Source organism: Poecilia reticulata, linkage group LG20 (assembly GCF_000633615.1).
Source record: "Poecilia reticulata strain Guanapo linkage group LG20, Guppy_female_1.0+MT, whole genome shotgun sequence".
NCBI classification, from domain to species: Eukaryota; Metazoa; Chordata; class Actinopteri; order Cyprinodontiformes; family Poeciliidae; genus Poecilia; species Poecilia reticulata.
This window is the reverse complement of record NC_024350.1, coordinates 4,714,481-4,737,383: the sequence shown is the minus strand read 5'-3', so window position 1 is coordinate 4,737,383 and position 22,903 is coordinate 4,714,481. Positions and strand designations below refer to the sequence as shown.

At 39.9% G+C, this 22,903-nt stretch overlaps 1 protein-coding gene across 1 annotated transcript in view; it reads left to right on the top strand.

The window, feature by feature from the left end:
* The window catches only part of LOC103482308 (receptor activity-modifying protein 3), a 37,429-nt gene that overhangs the window by 7,852 nt on the left and 6,674 nt on the right, over positions 1 to 22,903 (top strand). The window contains exons 2-3 of the mRNA XM_008438398.2: positions 15,771 to 15,800; positions 15,871 to 16,027. Coding sequence (XP_008436620.1) covers positions 15,771 to 15,800; positions 15,871 to 16,027 — 187 coding nt within the window. The remainder of the gene's footprint in view (positions 1 to 15,770; positions 15,801 to 15,870; positions 16,028 to 22,903) is intronic.

The following is a 22,903-nucleotide window of genomic DNA, read 5'->3' as shown; positions in this document are numbered from 1 at the left end:
CTGTGTTGTGCACAGATCTACATCAGATGAGTCTGAACCACCATTGAGTATCTCATTTTGGCAGACTGAGCTACTCAGAAGTTTCCATATATTCATCAGCGGGATGAATGTGATGTTAGGTTTTGTTTTTAAGGATTTATTCTGTTTTCTGGATGGAGTCTACCAGGTGGACTGATAATTTGTTTAAACGTACAAGGACTCTGTGCACAGATTTGAAGTTACTGTGGATTTTTAAAATTCTACACAGGGACAAAATGATCCATACAGACACAAATATACACATGCCTGCATTTTGATAGATGTCTTACTGTGAGAGAAACAAGACACACTTTGTAATCACAAGATTTACAATGAATACATGACCACTGTTCTTTGGAAATAGGGTGGGGTCTACTGGACACATGATCGTCTGGTAGACTTGGTTCATTTATGGACCAAAATTGCAACGTTTGTTACATTTTCAGCAGGTGCGGTTCGCTTTCACACTGTTAAACGATCCAAACCCTTTGAAAAACCTGTTCCCCTCTTTGCCTGTGGTGGCGCAGCACCAAGACCTCCTGATGGAAATGACACAAAAACCAAAGAAGACATGAGCACAACATTCTTCAGGAAATATGAATAAAAATGGCTTCAGATTTTAGCGGTTGTAGGATTTCTCTTTTGTCTTTGTTACACTTACCCAAAATGCCCTGCACTATAGCTTGCTTCCTGCTTTTTTGGAGCATGTCTCATCTGCTTGGCGTTCACATTCAAACCACACCAGAGCTCACTTTAACCAAATGGAGACCGAGTCTCGTTGGGGGACACATATTTTGTTGCAAACAAAGGCAAAGGTGAACAGGGAAGAAGCTTTTCCCCTCGATTAAAACCTCTACTGTACAACTTTAGCTAAAAGAAAACTAAAGCTCTCCTGATGGTACATCAAGAGTTCACTTGTCTGCATCAGAGTTTGATTGAGCGTTCAACACGTCTCTGAATGAACTGGACTTTCTGGTCAAATGATCTAGAGTTCAGTTAAAGTGGACTAAACAGGGCCGGTGCGAATGCACCATTAATTTGGTGGACTTACTGGTGTTCATGTTACCAACAACAAAACTATTGTCATGGCGCACGCTGCCAAATTTTAATGTTTGAGTTACATGTAGAATCTGTATGTGACTACATGTATAGTCCGTCATAAATGAAAAAAAAAATTACTTAAGGTCTATGTTGTACAGTCATCCAACCCTAAAGAAAGAACATTAAAAGTCTTCATTAAATCCCTCATTGCAAATGGCATGAAATTCAAAGAAAAAGGATCCACTGTCAGGCAACAGCTTGATGATGCCTCCTGGCACCATTCTAGCTTTATTTGTCACACAGCCCACTTAGACTTTTAAAACTTTGAAGCTCGGTCAAAGAAAGTGTGGCTTTAACGTTCTTTCAGCTTCTCCCTTTTTGAGTTACGGTGTTTTTATTTTCAGGCTGAGGAGGGGTAGCTCTGAAGCCACTAACAGTCTTGTTCCAGCTGATTATCTTTGCTAATATATTACAGTGTTGGATTCCATACATCCACTAAGTTATGCCAACTCAGCGTTTTAATTTTACCCCTGCCTCTTATCTACCTCCAGCAGCCTCCTGTTTCCACGTTCGAGGACACAACTCGCTAATTCTCGAGTGAATAGATTGCCGTTTCTCTACCGAAACAAATGCCAAAGCTGTGTTTATTGAAACTCTTTGGTTTGGATAAAAGACTGGCTATTCCCATGGCGCTTAGTGCGGCAGCCTCAGCGCTTCCTAACAAATAAGCCGTGGCAGCTCACAAACAGATGGGTCCCTTCCGTCGGGGGGGGCCATTCTGCCAGAGCTTGGCTGTAATTTTCTCTTCCTCGTTGCAAATGGGCTGCATTTATGTAGAGCCGTTAGCCCAAAAGCCAGCGGCGATGCCTCACATTCACCTGCGAGACATTGCTGCACCTCAGACCACCCCAGATGAAGCCATACTACACACACACACATCACGCTGCTCTCCGGAATAACACATGGATTCCCCCTTTTCTCCAATGCTGAATTTTATTTCTGTCCCTGTAAGGGCTATCCTTCATCTCCTCCTCTTCTCCTTCCTGCTTTTGTTTGCCAAGTGTTCAGAGTTCCCCTCCGTCTTGCACATTTGTATCATCAACAGCTTTGTTTTCCTCTCCATCCTCTTTGACCCCTGGGTGCCCCTGTTTGGGTGATCATATTAGTCAGTCATACTGAGATATGGTATGGTACGATAAAAGGTTTCTGTTGCCTCTCAAAGTGTTTAGAATTGACCTTAACAAGCAGATTAGGCTGAGTTGAAAGGTCGGCCATCAGAGACAGACCCAATGTTGCGTAAAGCAATCCTAAAATCAGACAGTAGTTCCAGGAAGTTATTTACGCTGCTGTAGACGGGTGTGCCACATTTAGCTCATCTTTAGTCGTGCAACAACAAATGACGGTGGTCAGACAGGCTGACCTTTGTCCTCGCTGACAGCTGGCCATTTGTGGGCTTGAGGTGAGTGTGAATGTGAGTGTGAGGCTGTCGGCTTAGGAAAGTTGCAGAAAATGTCTGCAGGTAGAGCAGTAAACTGTTGAGGCAGTGACCCTGTGAGAGAAAGGAAAGGTCAACCAAAGTTTATTTTTGTTCTGCTGGTAAACCACTTATGTTCATAGTAATTCTGGTCTAAGTGAAGCAAAACGAGTCAGTGGCACCTTCCTGATGAGGAGAAAAATAGTTCTGCACTTTGTTTGCATCTCGTCCAACATAAAGAGCAGCATATCTGCCTGGCATTTCAGTGGCATGTTTGTATACCATTGAAACACAGGCAGAGTAGATATCCAATCCACAGTCTTAATAAATAAAGAAAACAACGCACTATGCCAGACTTCTTGCCCCTATAGATCGGAATGCACTTTGCTCCTCTTGGAAGGACTCCCAGCAGTGCAAACGCCTCCAAATTGCACATATAAGTATTTTTGGCACAACATCTGGGGTGCACATGACGTCCTGTCTGCAACTAGATTTGACCTACTAGCACAAATAATCAATCCATGCTCTCCTGGGCAGAAAACAAGCCAAACATTCCCCCAGCTGAAACAATCTACTACCTATGTGCTCCTTCAACATAGAAAATGGCACGTGCAAAGACGTCTGAAGAAAGACTCCTATCTGTGTGGGGAGAAGTGGGAACGTCTCCAAATTGAGCGTATAAGGTTGATGCTGAAAAACACAATATATGTTGCACATTAATGCAGCTGCGGTTTCACTTTATGTGAGTGATACTCAAATGTGGGCTGAGTGATTGCATCATTTATGTGTGTGCTGCACTTTGCAGGCGCTGTGTGTACTGAGGAAGATTAATTTACCTCAGCATGTCTGGAGTTCTTTGATTATTTCAGGTGATGATTATTTAATAAGCATCGGATATTTGAGGATACATGATTTGATCAACAGCCTAATTAAGCCTCCTGCACTTTTTTAAATGTGTATATATAGCCTTCATTCCTTTAAACACTCACCATAAAAAACTGGTGAAATACAGTATTAATAGAGAGGACAGGACTTGATGTTCCCTAGAAGACATTACATTTTTTCATACTTTTATATCATGTACTGTGTTACTGATAAACCAATATACATATTAATGATTAGAAACAGTGCGAGAGCAGGTTAAGTAAGGCCTTTTTTTCTGTTTTCTTTATCTACGCTGCTCAGCCTCACTGGCAGAACCGAATCAGCTATGCGTCTCGTGGCACATGAACTGGTTGAAGAGTGCTTGCCTCTCAGCAGTCAATCACAGTGGATTTCCCTCAATGGATTTCCTTTAGTCCTCCCACAGGACTGTGACGAGAGCTCTGCTAAGACTAAATCCGATCACATCATCACCATCTTCTGTTGAGGTTTTGTTTGGTTTTCCAAAGTGAAGCCGAGTACATTTCGGATAAGACCCACCATATGAATATCTCTCCTCAGGTTGAGTACAAACTTCTGATAAACGTCTTAATATTTTCTTCATGGTTGATGTCTCCAGCATCAAAATGTGTTGTTTCTTTGTGCTTCACAAAATGCAAAGTTAAATTTCAGCTCTCCTGATGGCACATCAAGCTTTGCAACTATGCCTCATAGTCTGGTAACTAATTGTTGTCGAAGGATACAGTTTGTGTGCACACATTTGCACAGAAAAATTAATTAGTTTTTGAGGGCTCAAAAAAAAAGAAAGGCAGGAAAGTATCTGCTGCACGACTGGAAGAAACAGAGAGCTGTTCTTTCTGTCAAGCATTGGGCACAAATGTTAATATTCAGCATCAAATCAACATATTAGAACAAGATAATCTGTGCCTGCCAACGGTGGATTGTTCCTCATAATGTGATGGAAAGGGAAAGGTTCCCCGAAAGGATCTGAAGATGGAGTAAGTTACACTACAGTCATCATTGGACATCAGAGAATTTGAATGTGGATGACCAAACTACACACTAGCAGTGCACTAGCTATTTGCTGTTATTGACATGGTCTACTACTCCATTGAGTTTCACCTAAAAGCTTCCCAGCGAGCAGCTGAATTGAACAGTTTCCAACTTTTAGACCAGTCTGGCCTTCAGAAACTTGGAAGACTTCCTTTGGTATCTGAGAAGACAACATGTTTTGAACTGAAGAATAACCCAGAGGTTAAAATGCAGCGCACAGATAAGCTTAAACATCGTCGTGCCGGCAGAGAAGATCTAGTGTCCGCCCCTAATAGGCAGTTATTGCAGCGTCCTGAACCGTTTCCCGCTGAGCAAATACTGCGCTTGAGCAATCTCTTTTCCTGCAACACCGAACCAGCGTTAATCGCATTGCTGCCCCGTGCCTCGACGCAAACACGAAGCAGCGCACATTACTGTTGCAACAACATCCTCTCCAAGTTGTTTTTGTCACATCAGGACCCTTTCAGTGACCACATACATCAGCTCGCTGTTAGAAGGTCATCCATCTTCCTGTCAGGGGGCTCGGCTGATAACAAGAGCGACTGACACCGTGTCTTTTCCTCTGTCGCCTGTTGTTACTGCTGGTGGGCTAATGTGAAGAAAGTGTCATTTAACTTTGTGTATTTGTAATTTTCAGCTAGTTTTTGACTTGTGGTTTTATATAAGAAAATAGAAAAGAGTGGAACATGTTGCCAGTTGAAAGGTAAACAGATTTTAGGCATATATTGTTCAATTTTTTTTTTATAGAACTAACTGCAGCGAGGATGCAGAATAATGCTGTTTGGGTTTCCTCTTATTACAAAAGTGGCTCGATGCCCGTGACAATAAACACCTCTAACAGTGTCCGGTGCAAACGCAGAGTGAAATATTTCGCAAGTGTAAAGTTGTGGTGCACGGTTGCTCTGGATACTCCCCGTTTACTCCCCGCGTTCACATCCTAGCCTCTGTCCGCTTTATTTAACTCCCGCTTCTGCACTTCTTTCCGCACTGTATTGAAAAGGTTTTCTGTTGAAATGTAGGAAAGTGAAAGAGATCCTCAAAAGCGAGCACTCCTCCGGTTATCTGCTTCAGTAAGCCAGATAAACCGAACCGCTGCCTGAAGGCATCCTGAAACTAAGAACAGAAAACACAACATGCCAAAATAACTCACAGTAAAAATCATTATATCCAGAGAATAGTTGAAAACTTGAAAATGTCCAGAAATAAAAAAAAAAATCTGATGTTCTGTACTTCCTTGCATTCCTTCCTTCCTTGATTTACTAATTTAAACAACCCGAGAGTAGGCTGGGTAAACATCAAGTAGTTTGGTATATTCAAAGAGCAAAGATTAGCAAGTGCTAAACTGTGATTCCTTATAACACAGGAATCACTCTTAGTTTGATCCAGCTTGTTTCCTTAGCTCACTCAGAAACACTGTGATTGACCTCATCCTCCCCTGTTACAGGCTACAGTAACCCTGGCAGGAAAGCACACAATCAATACCATTGGCTCAGCTGGACAGCGAGACGTAACAGACATGCACAAACACTTTGTGACAGTTCTTACCTGAAGCACAGAAACATCCCATTAAAGCAACCTCAGAGTTCGAAATGACATTGGGTATGACCTGGGTCACATGGAGTCAAGAAAACACGCCACATGCAAGGACCCTAAGTAAAGATATTGTAAAAAAAAAACAACCTTTGAGCTGCGCTTGAAAAGTAAGCTCTGTGAATAAAACACCTGAGGTTCTTGGAGTTTGATCCAGAAACAAAATTGCCCAGTTCAGCAAGTCTCAGATCGGTTGAGGGGTCTACGTTAAAGTTCGTAATTAACAAGCAGCTCAGAAATGTATTGTAGCCATTCAACAGTTTTAGATCAATACTGACATTTTTAAATTTGACAAACAGGAAACCAGTGCAGAGATTTAAGACTATCCATTTCCAAGTGTTGGTCAGGAGTCTGGCAGCAGCATTTAGGACAAACTGCAGCTTTCTGATTGAGTTTTTTTTAACAAACCAGGAAAGTCAAAATTCTAGTAATCTAACATACTTAAAATAAAAGCATGCTCATGTTTTTCTGTGTCCTCTGTTGACTGCAATCCCTTTATAATGGCAGAACTTTTGAAATGATAGTAAACTGAGTTATGAAAAGACATCATATGATTGTCAAAATGTAGGTTTGAGGCTAAAACCACACCAAGGTTTATTTTCAATTTCACACGGGTAAAAAAGATTCTCCATACTTTGCTGCGTAAAAGATGCTATTGCCCACTGCTACGTACAGTAGATTTGATGTTATGCTGTGGTCGTGTTTTTCTTCCATGATGCCATAACAGAGTGAATGGCATCATGGACCCTTAGAAACTCCACAACTTGCTAAATAAATTCAGAACCAAGGAAAGGGAACACATCCATCCAAGGTTTTAGAAAGTGTGTGAGAACAAGAAAGACGGCGCAGGAAGCATCTAAGAGACTTAATAGTAATAACTGATTTCCCTTATTGTCCCTCATCTGTGATTTAAGAATGTCCCACAGTCCCACAGGACGTGCCACAGTTTACAGTGCGCTGCAATAAAACACTCATGCAACCAAACCGGAAGATGGTAGTTGGTCGTCTGAAAGAGGTAGTTAAACTTTACTTACATAGCACTTATCATAGATTAAATCCTGAAATGTCTTACAGATATCATAAAACAAAGACACAGGGGTCACTGATGCAAATTCTGGTTTGAGTATTTCTGTATGAAGTTTTGCATGTCCCCCCCCCGCAACACCTCCCCCCTGCAGGACCTCGGGTTTCCTCTCACTGGCCAAAAACATCCATATCTGATTATTTTATTTATAGATGCCTTTTGAAACATTCAGGGTCACCCTACAGAGTAAAACAATCTAAAACTAGCCACAGTACAAAAGCACAGAGAGCAGTAAGATGAATTTATGATCAAGACACAAGAGTGTACGTGCATGTGCAAGAGATCAGAAGGGAGGAGCGTCTGAACTCTTCCTCCGCATTCAGTGGAGAGAAGCTGAAGGTTGTTCTCAACATAGCAACCTAACTGGTAGGCGATGACGTTGCAGAAGAACAAGAATGATGTGATTAATGGAGGGAGATCTTGGGATGATGCATACCAAAGTTATGCACCATCATGTTTCTGGGGACCAAGGAGAAGATCTGTAATTGGCTGGTGATGTGGCTCATTTATTTTGTCAAGTTACAAGCAGAGACACAGAACAAAGCGCCTGTTCCAGAATCCAAGTGGGTGTGAGACGTAAATGCACACCCCACACATTATTCTTTGTTCACAAAGATATATGCGCTCACATCAGCCTCAGCGCGAGTTCAGGTCGGTGGCGCAAATATGACATCATACGCAGATGATTGCTCTTCAAGTTTGTGTAGCCGTGCTTTGAGGTAGCTTATGAACATAACAGGCTCTACAACACAGCCCTGAGGAACCCCAAATCAGACTGGACATGGATTGGACTTTAACGTTTTTTAATGAAATGAGTGAAGCCTAAGAAATATGATTTAAACTAGTTCAAGGATGTGTTGGTCTTAATAGCAGCTAATCTATTAGTATATTTGCTGAATGTGAAATTGCATCAAAGGTTACACTCAGTTCTAGACGAGTGAAAGTTAACTGGAGTCCAGAATCTCCTGCAATAAGAAGAGAATTATTTTGATCATTGTTTTTAAAAAAAAATAAAGATTATTAGTAGCCACGTGAGGTTAAATCAATACATAATTTGACATTTCTTTAAGATTTTTGTCCAAATCTTAAATAATTTTAAACACTTTTAGCATTTAAAGTGTTCCCTATAAATCAAACCTCCACTCGGTCAATTGGTCTTGAATGTTCAAAAAAGCAAGGCGCCAGTTCAACAGGCGTGTTGTCAGGCTCGTATTCATCCAGGTAACGGCCTCACAGCTGTTAAAAGATTGTAGCTTAGCACGCTATTCTCATGTTGCTCTGCTTAAATGTTGCTTTATAGATTTCTTCAAGGAGTTCTTCATTTCTGCCTGTTGATGTTTTGCTCATTTAAATTATCACATGCAGAGGACCTAATGAAAATCCTGCTGAATGGGCCATTCTTTTAATTCCTGTAATAACGAACGTAGGACTTAATTAAGCAAGTCTCTTTTTTTTCATTATGTCTATTCTTTGTGGCTGTGCCTTTTTAGACCCCGGCGCTGATCTGTGAATTGCTTTGAAAAACCCCCAAACAGAGTCGTTCGTCTCTGTAGCCTGAGCTTTTCTAATACGTTATTAAAATGTTAATTTGATACACTTTCAACGCTCACATGCATTCTGTTTCCCTTTTCATGAACCATAAGTGACCTGATTCCATCGTGGGAAGCTTAGCTTAATCCATGTTAGGCTCTGTTGAAAGTGGTCAGGAAAGGCCTTATTAGTGTAAAAATAGCACCTGTGTGTGTGCGGGTGTGCTTGTGTGTGTGCGTGTTTGTGAGGAACCTGGCCACCTTTTTCTCCCAAACCAGCCGTTGACTCTAAAATCTCAGTGAAGGGGAAACAGGCAGCATGATGACTGACTGACAGAGGATTGCCTCAGACTAAATGTAATTATACCCCTTGATCTTTTTTCACATTTTATCACATTGAAGTGGTGTGTTTACTTTTGCGAGGCACTTCTACCACTATGTTTGATAGTGGTAGATGAGGATTTCAGCAACCGGAGCGTCTCTGTACCTTGAGACTTTTTAGGATGTGCATGAACTTTCACGCATTAGACACTTTTTATTTGACCTGTTTTCTTTACCTGGTTAAGTCTTTCTGGATTGTGGGGGATGGAACCTTTCACTAGGGGTCTGTGAGTGAGCGTCTTTCAGAAAACAACATAAACCTGCAAACTCTTACTTCCCTCCGACCATTTCTAAATCCCAAGCTGCGAACTGGAGATGCTGAATTTTAAACCACTGAATTTATGAAAGAACTTCCTCAAAGGAGCGGACATCACCACCATTTAGTATATAATGGAAATATAATTTCTGATATATATACAGTACAGAAAATTTGGTAAGCCCGGTGGTTGGGCTTTTGAGTTAAAAAATGTTTAAAGTTGACTGGATATTTGAAAATATCACTTGATAATTATGTTATTGAAAGATTGTAAGATTAACACCCGAAAGCCAACTATAAAAAGTCTTAAAAAATGCTAACATTTTAAAAAGACTTAAATAAATAAGCAATGTTGAACCTGGTGGGGGCACAAGTAAAACCTGGTGGCCCGCCAGGCTTATAATACACTGAAACCCCACAGTGTGTACTTGCAAGAGATGTTTTTCGATCTTACATTTAAAACAAATATCCATAATGGATGATTTTAATAATTTTTTGTAATCATTATGTTATTGTACTGTCCTTTGAATTTGTTCTTTATAAAGTTTTGAGTTACATCTCTTTCTTACCGTACAGGTCGTTGTGATTGGTGTGGAAACCACTTCTCTAATTGTTGCTTTGAGATTGGTTTCATACAATGTAACAACCTGTCATTCAGACCCACCGTCTCCAAGATTTTGCAATTAAATAAATGCTTACTTGAGGATTTTCTCTTCTCTCTAGATTGTGTGAACAAGCTCTTGAGCTGTCACACACTGAGTAGACGTGTTCAGCTCTCTGCTAAATCTCAGGCTCATGAATCTCTCTGTACCGCCAACCAAATGTCATCCTTTCCCACTAATGATGTCAGTCCTGCCTGCTTCCCCAGAGCAGATCTCATTTCTAACCTCCCCTGCTGTTCTGCTGAGCAGTAAAACAGAGATCCTGCTGCTCCGTCGCTGTCGTGGGTTCATCACTTCATCACTTCATGCTTGTATTTATCAAAAGGAGAAACTACTGCATTTTATCCTGGCATAGAGTTTGTATTATAATGGCAAAATGGTATGAGTTGGACCAAGCAGTGTATTTCATAATATGGAAATGGCTGAACTTCATGTAGATAAACCCGATGAAGGATTGTTCATCAGGTTCATCTACTGTGTCACGGCTTGATGGGGCCCTTTGTGGGTCTGAAGTGAAATTTACATGTACTTCACTTGTTCTGACCAGTAAAACAAGTACATATTTAGTTAATTTTTTAAATTAATAAATTTTTTATTATTAAAACTATTTTTAATGATTATTTTAATTATTAATTAAAACTAATCCCATTTCTAATAATTTTAGTTGAATTATTTTCGTCTATCTTGTGTGAACGAAGATTTAAATAGAGCATACACAGTCAATGTCTGCTATTCTCTACAGTGATAAGTATACAAAGACATTTAAATAACTTGCATTCCTTGTGAAAGTGAGCTTAAATCTAAACCTACAACAACAAAAAAAAAGAGAGTTTGATCTTTTTCCTAAAATATTTTTAGCTTACTTGTTGCAGATCAAAACTTCCTGGAAGCCCAGCCTGCTGTAGAATATGTGGTAAGGGAACGTAGGTGATCTTTGGCTTTTCCAGACGGAAGCTTCTGTGTTTGCATTGGACGATTAAAACAGGAAGTTATTTTGGGATACGAGCGCCCGAGGTTCACTGCCACTGGGAATAAAATGCAAGCGGGGACCTGTGGGAATGGAGCGGCCGAGAGCCAAGATTTGAAGTCGGCAAAGAAGGGTTTCAAAGACGGCTGTCATTAGAGTGCACAGTACATCACTGCAATATTTGATTTCAAGTATCGATCGGTAAACACAAAGAAGTTCTTTTCTTTGAGCCCTGACAGCTGAAAGGATCACGAGAGAAGGCTTTCTCGTTCTCTCTGCAGATCGTCACGATTCTCTCATCCCTTTCTGAGGAGGACAGGAAGATTTTAATCTCTTAAAGAGGACAGGGATATGGATTTGACGCCGTCACCTCTCATAAGCCTGGATGTTTTTATGCAGCTGTGACGTTGGGAGCGGCAGCGCTGTCAACCTCAGAAACCTTTTGATCTAAAAGTGATTTTAAATCTTGCTTTTCGAGAGTCTTTTGCCCTGGACACTGCCGTTATCAATTTTTCCTCCTCTGACATCCACGCACTCCTATGTTTAATAGATTTGGAAAAAGATTCAGCTATAAAAATCTGCATTTTGACCACATTGCTTAAAGATATATAATCTTTATAAGAGGCTTTTGTTGTTGTTGAGTTGTAGATGTCATTAGTAATTCTTGCATTAATTCTTGCAGTAATTCTCTACTTTTTGCTGTTTTTTTTTGTAAAATGTAAGTCTTAGTCTTTGTGTGATTGTATGCAGATTTTTTTATTTTTTGCACTTGTCTTCATCTTTTCTGCCAGGTGCGCATGTCTAAGAAGATTTTTACCTCTGCAAAATGCAGCGTTTTCACTCCCGTCTAATTAGAAAGCCCTAACAGAGAGATTTGCTTCTGAAATTGAACTGCCAAGCAAATAGCATCTCTGTGTGCCGACACTGGTCGCTGAATTTAAATTTGGCAAAATGAAAAAAAAAAAACAAAAACAAAAACATACTTTTGATTAAAGTCACTTCCAGGGCAAAGATCTTCTGAGTCTGAAACACCAGCACAGTTTTGTGAACTCCATCCTGTTGTTGCCTCAGTAAAATGCTGCCGCTCACATGACATTATAGCGATAACTCTTCATACCCTGAGGATGGCAGGTGCTCTGAGAACCGTGGCTCAAATTATGAGGACAACATTCACCGGAACATGAGGAAACATTTAACTTTCTCCAACTCGCTTGTAATCCTGTCACGCTATTGTTTCTCTGTCTTTTGTTTCGATGGCACAAAAAGACACAAAACCATGGAAAGTAATGCTTTGGGTCAGAATTATGCATTTAACACTGCAGCACACACAGTTTTATCAACAGGCAGGCCAGGCAGAAACTCATGAAATTCAATTCCCAGGCTGCCAGGTAATCATTATTTTTGGCTTATCCTCAGAGCCATTTGATTTGTGAATGAAGCTAAGAGGTAGCAGAGTGTAAGAAATAACTTGCAAAGTGCGAAACTGCAACTGGGTAGAGTTTAATATTTGCACATTGGGTTCTTCTCTGTCCTTTGAGACTGGAAGAATTCAGTAATTAATGAAGCTCCTATGTCAAAGTAAACAGTAATAAACCTAAACTCATGAAGTTCATTTCATCAGAACACCAGACGACCGTTTTCCTACAATGTTCCCCTCTGAATGCAGTTTCTCTACTACAGTGTCTTAGTCTTGGTTACTTTTGTTGTGATTTGTGTCTTGTGTGAGCTTAGATATATATAAACCTGATGGCAAGCTAGCAAATTATACCCAGGAAATGTACATTTCAAACGTACATGATCCAGTCAGGATGTCAAACTTTAAACAGTTGAAGCTGAATGAAAACAGAAGTAGCGACGCATATTGCCTCTGCGGTGAATGCGGTGTAATTTATCATTCATCCAGGATGTGGTAATTGTAAGTGCTCAGATAGGAAAAGAAAAAAAAAATCTTGTCCCATTTTCTTGCTTCTTGAATAAATTGTTTTCCATTTTAGGCTTACAATGTTAAACCCGTTGTCACATCGTTTTATCTTTTATCTCGCCACTCAAGTTTGCAAATCTGAAAGAACATCAAACTCGGATCTGAACTGGAAGAAATAAATCCAGTTGAACATTAAGTCCTGGCATATGCATAAAACATAATTTATGACGCTCCCTCATTATGTATGATGCATGTTTATTGAGCTGAAGGGTGTAAATATCAGCGAAAACCTGACAAGTTTAGGCTGAAAGTTCAGCACTCTAGACATATTATTTGTAGAACCACAAGTGATTCACATAGTTTTATATTTTTTGTATGTTTTAGTTTTTTTTATTCCATTTTATGTACTGAATGCATTTTATATTTTACATTTAGGTCATGTTTAAATGATGAGTGATTCCACACTTGTGTTATGGAACTAGTGGATATAGAGTATCCAAGAGTTTCAATTGGAGTAGCTTCTGAACAACAACAAAAAAAAACAATTTCCCCTGAGGAATAAATAAAGTTTATTTTTGATTCTTTGCTCAATAATAATTAGATGAATTATTGAGATTAGGTTGGGGCCACTTCAAGCATTTGCCATGTCGAGGTGATATAAATTACATGAATGAAGATAAAGCTTGTGCGTGAGAATTAAGTGAGGTTAATATTTGGTCATGGTTGCAGATGCAGTGGTGGTAAAAAAATACGTCCAAATTGCACTATTCACATCACAACTTTTTTTTTTTCCTGCAATAAATCTATAGCTGTCTGAATTAGCTAGAGAGCAAACTACACGTATCACGCTATCTGATGCATAGAGGACGATCTTGGAGCATTTTCACTCGAATTCAAATGTCTTTGCATGTTTAAATGTGACGTCAGATGGACGTATAACTTTAACGTCTCCTCTTTGGACCAGCCTCTGTCTGAGAGTGCCGACGGATTTAAAACATGTCAAAACGCTATGTTTAGAGAAAATCCTCTATGTTTAGAGAAAATCCTTCTGCTTTAGATTCTCCAGACACGTACGATAAGATAATATTCTTTCTACGTTCCATTGAGTTATTGTTTTGGAACGAGTGCAGAGCAGAAGAAAGAAAATCGGATCGAAACGCAAAACACTGCACCTAAAAACATCCTTGCATGGACAGATAATGGTCTCTAAATTTAGCGCGGCCTCTTGGTCGGAGTCCTGCTGGGTGCCTTCCAACAGGAGCCGCTAATCTTTGAAAATTTCACACAAAAAAGGGGAGATTTACCTTCACGTGCTGAGTATTGTTTAGCTTTGACCAGAGCTGTGGTGTGTAAAAGTTTGGATCGCAGAAAGGAATTACAAGCATGTAAATGGATGTCTAAATACTGAAGAGGGACACTAACTACCACTAATGCTCAGTTTACAAAGACGCTGTAAAGCGCAGAGGAATTATTCACAAACCCGTCCAGGTAGTTTCCCTCCAACAAGTTGACCTTCACAGAAGACATGCTTGTTAATGATTAATGACAAGACGCATCTCCTCTGCCATGCACTCGCCTCGCTCCCCGTGAGGTTTTGTGTTTGAACACACCAATAAGAGCTCTTCAACTAAAAATATAATTATTCAGACCAATACTGCAGATGTAAGGAGACAGAAAACTCTCATTTTGTCTTTACATTGACTAAAGATTGGTAGACACATCTTTGCTTCCAATAAACATCTTGAACCAAATCTAACAATAACTGCAACAGGAATTGTTTAAAAGTATTTATTGGGGAACAAAAAGGGCTTTCAACCAGATGATGATGTTGTTGCTAATCACATAAAAAAAAGTCAAAGTATAAGAAAACAGAACAATGAGCAACCAAATCACAGTTAGCAACGATAAGCAACATACATTATTCAACAACACATTTAAATTTATACAGTAGTGCATCTCCAAAGCTGCTAACGAGCAAAAGGTAGATTTTTAGATCAGTTTAATGTTGGAAATGATTCTGGTCCTTTTTTTTCAAAAATAAAAGCTGAAAAGGAAAAGACTTCTTAAACACATCCTACTTAAAATGCATTTGTCATCAATCTAGTTAAAACAAAATGTCCAGGCAGTGCTGAGCAGGCTGTTCGAGAAATCTTTGCTCCACTGCATCTAAAGCAAGTCGGGAGGTGCAGACCTGTCCTTTTATTTTGTTGGAAGAATGCTGAACGTATCCACAAAGCTTAGCATGAGTATCAGTAAGAAGTGTAAATGACAGTGTCATCAGCATATAACTAAAACACTGTTTAAATGTACTCTGATGACTTATCTGCTCATAAAGAATATAAAAATGTGAAGACTTGAATCTTGTGGGAGTTCCCTATGGACTTGAAGTAGTCATCTATGCACATAAACACATCATAACCACCTATGATGACTTGTGTTTTTGTGTCAGTAAATAACAGAGGAAGGCGAAGTGCAAAGCACTCTTTTCATTATGAAACGTTTTACTGTGACTGAGCCGCTCTAATGAGAAACAAGTCCTGAAGACAGCATGTTAAGAGCATCAGAGCTAACTAGCTTAATTGAAAGAACCAGCGTACCGCCTCAGTGCTTCACAATATCTGACCTTTGCATAGTTTAAATTACACTCAGACTGAGTCCTTTAATTGTTGACATTTAACCAAACAAACTAAGTTTTCCGCTGCTAAAAAGCACCAAGTAGGCATTAATATTCAGCTGGGAAACGAGCCACGGGTTCGTCAAAAACAAACCTGACAAATGCTTGAGCAAAGGTTAAGTGCATAACAAAGTTAAGATTTAATTGTTGGAGGTGGAAGAGCCCAGAGTTTTTCTTTTTCAGAGTAAATCCAAATGAGAATCTGACAGTGTTTTCTATGGCTTTTTCCTTCTTACAGTTAATACTTGGATGATGAGCGGGACGTCAGGTGAGCACATCCATCCATCAGTCCAATCACGCATCGATCAGCGCTTCACCTTGTTCTTATTTCTTGACAGCCTCTGACACGTTCAACTTGGAGCCCATTACCTGGCAGAGGAGGCTCTGCAACGAGTCTCGTCTCCGGTGGGAGGTGGAGGTCTGCGGGGAAGACTTCAAGCGGGACATGGCTCACGTAGACCCGGAGCAATGGTGCAACCTCACATACTTCATGAGGTAAAACGGGATTTGAAGATAGATTGTTCATTTCATCATGCCACACTATAATAAGTGAAAGTGTGGCTCAAAGCGATCAGTAATTGATATGTAATTCGCACCTCACAGCTGATGGATGAGGTAAGGAAGGGGAATGGATTAAAAATCCTGCTATCCTGAACACTTTGTTCTCTGAGCCATTTTACCCAGAAGGAGGAAATATGCAGCTAACATTAGGAAATCTCTATCATTAAAGGGTTCCTCGTATTTAGGTATGAATTACAGCAACGAGTGCAGTCTCTAGAAACATTGAAAACATGAAGGGCAGTCAAGAACCTCTGGTGAAAAGCTTCAACTTGACATCGTTGTTTTGCCCTTGTCTCACATTGTGCTCTGTTGCCACCTCATTCTGAAGTAAACAAGGCTCAGTAACCTTCCACATGATGTAAAAGGACAGAAAAAACCCCCTCAGTCCTCCCTAATTGCTCACCAGTTCCCCTTTAATGCCAACACAGCTGCTGTAGGTCCTCTCAGATTTAGCGTGAACACTCTGGGAGGTCTTCAGCCCCGTACACCGGGCAGCAATACAATTAAACCAGCATGACGCAGTACTAAGGTTTTCTCTGTGCCGAAGTAGCTCTACTTTGGAATGACTCCTCATTGGCCCATATTCTCACATTCACCTTTAATGACCTTTCCCCCCCGTTTTTTTTATGTTTTCTTGCATGCAGGCACTTGATGGTGGTCTCAGTTTATTTATGTACTAATACAAATATCTGTACCACGCAATTATCTTTTCATATTTCATCTGCACTGCGTGTCATGCTGGATTACTTTGTTCCTCTGGATTCTCGGTTTGCAAACTTAGCAAGGCCGTACATCTTGCACTTTTCAAAGAGTTAAGAACATGGGTTATGCAAAGTTCATCTTTGCTGATGAATAATGAACTAAACATGAAATCTGGGTTGAGAGACTCATGAGCATCAGACTATGCTAAAGTTTTGAATGTGTTTAGGCTTGCTGTTCCTCCAAGTCTGTGGTCATGATCTTCAGCATGGCCAAGGTTGCCAGACGCAGCCTTAGACATGCGGTGAAGACCTCCATCTCCTGGGAGAAGCTGATATTCCCTCAGATTGAAAGAAGACAGCTGAGGTTGTTCAGGCTTCTGATCAGGATGCCTTCCAGGCCTCCAACGCAAACATGCCTGGAAAATCTCCTTTTGGATGTTTTCCAGGCACGTCCCACTAGAAGGACTCCAAAAACTTGCTGGATGGACTGTATAGCCCTTCTTGTCTGGGAACCCCCTGGAATTTCCCTGAATGAGCCAGAGAACAATGTTTGGGAGAGAGAGAGATGTCTGGGTTTCCTACTGGGTGGTTGTAGCACTCAGATCTGCTTAGTGAAAGAGCACGGCCTGCTTCCACAGCCCTCTCCGATCTCCAAGAAGTTAGAGCTCATCTATCGACTAAAGTTGGCAATCGGAACGGTTGGAGTTGTTGAACAAATGTGGGTAAACCTGCCCACTAACTAAATCTTTGCCCGGACCGTGTCCAGAATCTTTGATGGAGATATTCCATCTCAGCACTCGCTTGTCAAGAGAGACAAAGGAAAAAAATGATTCCAACTAGATTATGCTCTTATCCATCATGCTAGTTCCTTAAGGACAAGGCACATAACCCCAAGTGAACGACGAATTTGTGTATCGGTGTGTGTGAACAGATAAATACGGCTCTATGAGCGCTCTGCATGCCCAAAAAGTCTTTTTGAATCTTTTTCAAATTTTTCAACACGCGATCCTTCTATTACCCTCCTTTTCTTGCATTTTGAATCTTTTCAAGTTGCTTTGCTTTTTATGCTAATAAAACCTTTTTTGGCACATTTCTTCTGGAAGAATTTACCATTGCAGTTTATTTTGTCACTAGCCTTTGTCCCTCTGTCGTTATACCTGCTCCAGATGTTTAAGAGGTCACTTCCAGAGGTCACTTTATCATATGCTAATGCAGACATTGAGGGAGAACTCCAAAGTTTTCTATGCTTGTTCTCTATAAATGCCTCATGCACTATGCAGTCATGCACTCATTTTCCTCACAGATAGCAGACAATTAAATGAAGGCAGACACAATCACTTGAGCTTTAATTACTTTTGGAGGCATTCATTGCTGTCTAACCTAATTTCTTATATTCCTAGAATAAATTAGATGGAGTTACATGCTTCGGCCTCCTTTGAGTTCCTGAAAAGATGTCAGTGCAACATCGTCCATGTGACTGGATTCCTAAAATTTAATCTTATGTCTTATTATTCCAAGTTAAGTTGCTGTATTTGTAGTTTTCTAATGACAAATACAACCAATGGCCACATCACTTCCTTCCATGTGTCAGATTGTGACAAACTACAAATGTGACTTATTCTTAATGGCTTTCTCTTCATGCAGCCTATCATTTCGGGCGTAAGCTCGTGTTTTGGTATGTTTACAGTTGTCCTATTTTTTTTTCCAGATGGTGGATTAAACCGTTAAACTCTGTTAGCTGTTGATGTTGTTTTATAACCTCACACTTCTTTGAACTTCTCCACAACTTTCTTACTGACCTCCCTGTTGTATTTCTCGTGCTTCCTGTTTTTTTTTTTTGCAGAACAGCTGGGTTTTATACTGCGGATAAATTGCACACATGTGGACTCTGTTTAGTAATTAGGTGAATTGTTGGATGCAAATTCACACCACAGTGCTCGGTAATATTTGCAAAAACACTTGACAGTTTGTATTTTTTCCTTTCTCCGACTTTACAAATATGCGCTGCTTTGTGCGAGTAATAGTTGTAGAATTTTGTGGTTGCAAATCAAATGTGAAAAAGCTTAAAGTGCCTGAATAGTTTCACAAGGCACTTTATTATTATCATTCCTCTTTCGAGAACTTAATCACATCCCTCAAGTAGCTGTCATTCCTGCACTGTGGCATTTTATGAGAAATTTTGACCGATCAGGAGACTAACCACTCTGTACTTCCTGCAGTTGGTAAGATGTGTGTGTGTGTGTTTATGAGCAGTGGGAGGGTATGTTTCCCAAAACTGGATCTCCTTTTCACGATCAGTATTTCTCCACCATCTATTTGTGTCTATCTTCATCCAGCTTTTAAACCTAATTCCTCCCTTCCACCTCTTGGCTCTCGTACTTTTGTCTAAACTCCAAACTCAGAGCCAGAAGTTCAGCTCTATTTGTGTGGGGTAAATTCTCAGAAAAAAACAAAAAAAAAAACATTTACCACATTCACCCATGACATTGTTCACTATTTTGCAATCCCATTGATTTTAAGAACTAATGTTTTATTTAAATTCGTGGAAGAGCAAAACATAAGTCAGAGGGGGGTATCCTCAGACTGAGATCTCGAGTTGTGCAAGCAAAAGATACTGAAAATGAGGCTGAATGATAGATATTTGATTATAATTGAGCTATAATTAAGCATGTTTATTATCTATAAACAAATGTTCCACATGACACTTGACAAAATTACTGATTGGGCTTTCATTGTATAATAACTTTGAGTAGATATCACACAATTTTACGATCAAACAAAAATCTATAATTAGGCCACCTGCTGATTTTTACAGTCAAAATAAGATGTTTTTTTTGGACTGTTAGTTTGATCCTGGAGCAAAAGTTCAGAAAAAAAAAAGTTAAATTTTGTTGTAGTTTTTTAAGTAAAAGTGCAGAACAAGTTAACCTATACCTTATTATTCTGCTGTCTATTAACATAATGTTGAATGGGACACTTAAATTAAATCAGTAAGCTGAATTAAGCTAGCTGGTGTTGGTTACTAAAGGTAAATGTGAAATTGCATTACTTTAATTATACTGATGAGTAGCACTTCTTTAATCTTCATGTTTTTCACAACATGTTTTTGGGTTTGTCTTTATTGTGTGTGTCCACAGAAGGTTCTGACATTTACATTTGAAAACTGTTTTCGGTAAGAATAAAAACGATCAAACCTTGTTTGGTTGTTGTTTAAATTCAATCTCAAGGCTACAGTGAATGTGAAAAGGTGAAAATAAACATTATATAATCAAAAGTATTGGGTCGAACACATGAATTTAAGTGACATCCCATTCATCATCGATACAATTTAACATGACATCAACTTAGCTAAAATCAGCTAAAATGTTTCAAGCCTTTCAGAAAAGCTTTCTCTAATGTCTAATAGTGCACTTATGGGAATTGTTGACCACTTTTCTAGAAGTGGACTTGTAAGGTCAGACACTGATGTTGGATGAGAAGTACTATTTTCCATATCAAACTCTTTTATTCCTCTTTTTTCTTATTGATCACCAGGCTTTTCTTGCAATTTGGAAGCATGAAAATGACCAAGATGTCCTGTTAGACTGAAACATTAAGCTCAAACTTTACTCTTGACTGTGAGTTAGGTGTCGTTCTTGCAACTTCTGGACTAGGAGGCATGTTCCTTCACTTTTAAGGACACATGTTCACGCCGTCACTGTTGTGCATTTCTTGTATATTTGTTTCTGGACTGTTACTGGAAACCAGAGAAAACCAACCGAACCAGCTGGGATTTGAACCCATGACTCATAACTTTTGCTCCCACTTTATTGACATGAATGTGACTGCTTTGCCAGGACTTTTACATTTTTAGCCCCCGTAGGAGTTAAAAGGAAGGGAACAGTGGAAGGAGAAGATGGAGGCAGAGAGTGATGTGGAGGGATGGGGGCTCGGAGAGCTCTGACCCTGTTTTACTGAGAGGCAACCACTGATAACTAAACGCTCATTCTGTTGTTTAAAATCGGGAGTACCAAGCCTGCGCCACTGGATAGACCACTGGCAAAGTGTGCACGGTTGTTTCTGCTTCATTCATTTTCTTCACATTGATTTTGCTCCCAGAACAGCTGTCGGTGGTGGAACCATGAGCCTTAATGATGCGCACGTAGCTTGACTCTTCAACACAGGTGAACTGTCCAGGTGGGAACCAACACCGCTCTGAAGTCATTACAACTTCTTAAAGTTGTTGTTGGGTCAAAAACAAAAAGCGAGTATCTGAACAACAAATTGATAATCCAGCTTTGTTTGTGCTTGGATCAGCTAAAAAAAAAAAAAGGATATCTTTGAGTAATCTGGAATAATACATGTGACAACTATAGAAGAAGACTGTGACTATAATATCTTTAGTTCTTCTAAAATAAACACACTAACCCCTTATTTTAGGTATGCCTTGCTAGTTCGGAGTAGTTTAAAGTCGCATTGATCCTCTGAATTCCTCTTTCCTCAGTGTGAACTTTAGCAAGTTTTCTTCAGGTCTAAATGCATTTAATTGATCCTCTCCGATCGGCTGATTCTCTATTTAGATTACAATTGAACTAGTATGCCTTTTAAAGTGTTGGGTCCTATTTTATAAATAATATGAGGCAGAAAATGGACTATTGATTTGAACTTTCAACACGACAAACACAGCAGAAACCCCTCTGTGCCTCGGCCTCAAGGACCATCATTATTCAAAAGTAAGTCATTTCTTCCTCTAGCATTTTTCTTTTCTCGGTGCCCCTGAGGGAAACTGTCCACTGAACAGCTTTGAAAGATGTAACCTCACTGCAAAAAATGTAGCCTGTTCTCAGCATTTTCTCAAAGACACAAGGGAGACACAGGATTTTATGATTTGTTTCTACTAAGTATTATTAGTCCGAAGCGTATTCTGGACTAACGGAAAGAAAACCTTAGCTATTCTAACAACCAAATTGGAAAACAGACCTTTGCTGTGAGTCTTTGGAACAATGTAGGTTGCCTTCGCACTGAATTAGGTCCACAACACGGCATTTGAAATCTGCCAGAACGTGAATGTTCTCTGCAGAGTTTCTATAAACGTGGCCTGTGCCCACTGGTGTAGATTTGTCAACGCTGACTTAGAAAAGAGCAGCTCGTCCTGCTGGCTTCATGCCGACCGAACCGCGTCTCTACAGGGCTGGCGGCAATCCAGGCGTTTTATTGTGTTGCATTTGGCACAACAACTGGTGTCCACATGTCATCCTGCATGCAACAATTAGATTCCCCGCACTTTGACTCGTTGCACGCTGAACTCCTCATGGAAACACACTCCCAGCTGGGGGAGAAGCATGCACAGCTGTAGATCGCGCATATAGGCCGGTTGCTGGGAGATGGAAGGAAATTGTTTTCCATGCTGCTGTCTAAATGCAAAATATATTTGTCAAGCTGGAGTCTGCAAAAAAAAAGTGCGAGGAGCAGCTCGTATGGAATATAATATCATTTTGGAAATACAATTTAGCAGCGTGACTAAAGAATAATCTAATTTAGGACTCTGAGCCTCAGAGTGTGTGATCAGCTCAGGGTATTCAGAGGAGAAGACGCGGCGTCGTCCCACTTTTGTATGTAAATGTGCAGGAAGTATGTAAATAGAGGAAACTCGCAGTAAACCTTTGTGGGACAGTTGATAAAAAAATACAGATGCAGTGAAGCTGAAACTGATTGTGAAGAGTCACAAACCACTCAAAGGTCGCAGAGAAAAATCCCTGGGCTTCTGCCCAGGGCAGAATGCTAAGCTACACATATAGCTTAGTATTGAGGAGATGTAAACAATCATGGAGGTCCTGCAGACTGTAGGGGCATCTTTAGTATTTCATAAGTTTATGATTCATTTAAAACCACTATAGAGTTTTTGATCCCAAAACTCTATATTGGTCACCTTTTTTTCTTTTATTTTTTTACCTATTTATAATCTCTTTTTCTGGAGAGACCTCAGTATGAAATATAGCAAAAGAAACATATAACCATATCTATTAAAAGAAATGATTTCATTTTCATAATTTACTCAGGTTTCTTACAACGTTTTATTGCTACTTTTTGAGCAGCCGCTTGGTGCAACGCAAGTAGTTTTGAACATATT